General features: G+C 64.9%; 1 protein-coding gene across 1 annotated transcript in view; it reads right to left on the bottom strand.

Annotated features, from left to right (window-relative positions):
* The window catches only part of SEMA6C (sema domain, transmembrane domain (TM), and cytoplasmic domain, (semaphorin) 6C), a 9,800-nt gene that overhangs the window by 6,082 nt on the left and 1,858 nt on the right, over positions 1-1,860 (bottom strand). Inside the window, exons 2-4 of the mRNA XM_010565598.1 lie at positions 1,061-1,175; positions 302-359; positions 147-203 (exon numbers count right to left, since the gene is read on the bottom strand). Of these exons, the coding sequence (XP_010563900.1) occupies positions 147-203; positions 302-359; positions 1,061-1,175 (230 nt within the window). The remainder of the gene's footprint in view (positions 1-146; positions 204-301; positions 360-1,060; positions 1,176-1,860) is intronic.

The raw sequence follows: 1,860 nt of genomic DNA, 5'->3' as shown, positions 1-1,860 counted from the left end.
ACCCCCATACCCTGTACCCCCATATCCCCATACCCTCATGTCTCCACACCACATCTACTTGTACCCCCAAACCCCCAGCACCCTGTACCCCCATACCCCCCCATATACACCACACCCTGTACCCCTCTGCCCCCCTACCTCCGTACCTGCAGCCGGCCCCGCATTGCGCAGTTCTCCCTGTCCTGCGTCTCCCAGGTGAGGTGCTGCCAGGTGAGATGGGGGGGTGGGGGGTGGGTGGGCACAGGGACCCCCCACCCTGGCCCCCCCGTGTCCCCAGGGACGACAGTCCTGGCCCCCTTACCCTCTCAGGGTACAGCATCCCCTTGTCCTGCCCCAGGTCGAAAGCGTAGATGTGGTCCCTGGAGGGGGGGGGGGCATGAGCGTGCGAGGGGCACGGGGATGTGCGAGGGGACACGTGCCACGCACAGGCGCAAGGGACTGCAGGGACACATATGGGGCCATGGGAGGGAAAGTGGGGGCACAAGCACGCACAAGCGCACAGGAGCACATGCTGGCAGGCACAAGTGTGCACAGGTACGGATAATCAGGCTTGAGCATGCAGAAGCGGGTGCAGGCGCATGCAAGTGTGCCCAAGCGTGCACAAACATGGACAAGCACACACAAGTTTGCACAAGTGTGCACAAGTTTGCAGAAGCAAACAGGCCTCCAGAAGCACATGCACATGTGAACAAGCATGCACAAGCTTGCAGAAGCACACACAAGCACATACAAGCATGTGTAACCTTGCACAAGCACAGACAAGTGTGTACAAGCACGCAGAGGCACGCACGAGCACGGACAAGCATGCACAAGCTTGCACAAGCATGCAAAGGGAGGATGAGCTTGCACAAGCACAGACAAGCATGTACAAGCATGCACGTGTGCACAAACATGGACAAGCACACACAAGCACGCACGAGCTTGCACAAGCACAGACAAGCTTGCACAAGCACATGAGTTCGCACAAGCGCAGAGAAGCATGTGGAAGCATGCACAAGCGTGCACAACTGCAAACCACGCATGAGCGTGCACAAGCGCACCCGAGCGCGGCCCCGCTCACCGGGCGGCAACGAAGAGGGTGCTGTTGAGGCACAGCATGCGCTGGAAGTCGAGGCCGAGCTGGTCCGTGACGTTGTCCCCTCGAAGGCCACCAAAGCGGGGGTAGGCAGCAGTGGCTGGGGGGAGAGGGGGGGAGGCGGTGACACCCTGCCGGCCCCCCAAGCCCCGGTCACCCCCCCCCGGACACCTCCCCGCCCCACTCACCTGCCAGCCCCACGGTGCTGCGTGCCACCAGGTCCCGTGGGAAGGACAGCGCCGCCCCCCTGGGGTCCCCCGGGATGATGAGGAGGAGGAGGACAAAGGGCAGCAGTACCCCCGGCATCGTCGTGGGTGCCCGGAGGGGACGCGGGGCTGAGGGCGACCCCCCGCCCCGGGCTGCAAGGGGCTGATCTCAGCAGGGGGAAACTGAGGCACAGGGGGGGTGGGGCACAGGACAGCCCTGGGGATGGGGGGGCGCGGGGACAGCAGGGATGTGCACCCTGAGTGCGGGGACGGTGCTCCCAGTGCCCTCTCCCAGTGGCCCCAGTATCCTCCTCCCGGTGCTCTCAACCCAGCGGCCTTATACCCCCATCCCAGTGCCCCCTCCCAGTGCCTCTGCTCCGATGGGCCCGTCCCAGTGTCCCCAGTACCCCCGTCCCAGTGCTCCTAGTGCTCCCAGTGCCCCGCAAACTGCTGCCAGCAGTGCCGGGACACCACGCGCAGCACAAGCGTGTGCAGCGGGGCACGGCTGTGCGCACACCCGCCCCCCCCCGCACACCCATACCCCACACGCCCGGCTCCGCAGCACCCACCTGCACCCTC

This window comes from Haliaeetus leucocephalus, unplaced genomic scaffold, assembly GCF_000737465.1.
Source record: "Haliaeetus leucocephalus isolate CR32 unplaced genomic scaffold, Haliaeetus_leucocephalus-4.0 Scaffold193, whole genome shotgun sequence".
NCBI lineage: Eukaryota > Metazoa > Chordata > Aves > Accipitriformes > Accipitridae > Haliaeetus > Haliaeetus leucocephalus.
The sequence above is the reverse complement of the archived record's forward strand: the minus strand, read 5'-3'. Positions and strand labels throughout refer to the sequence as shown.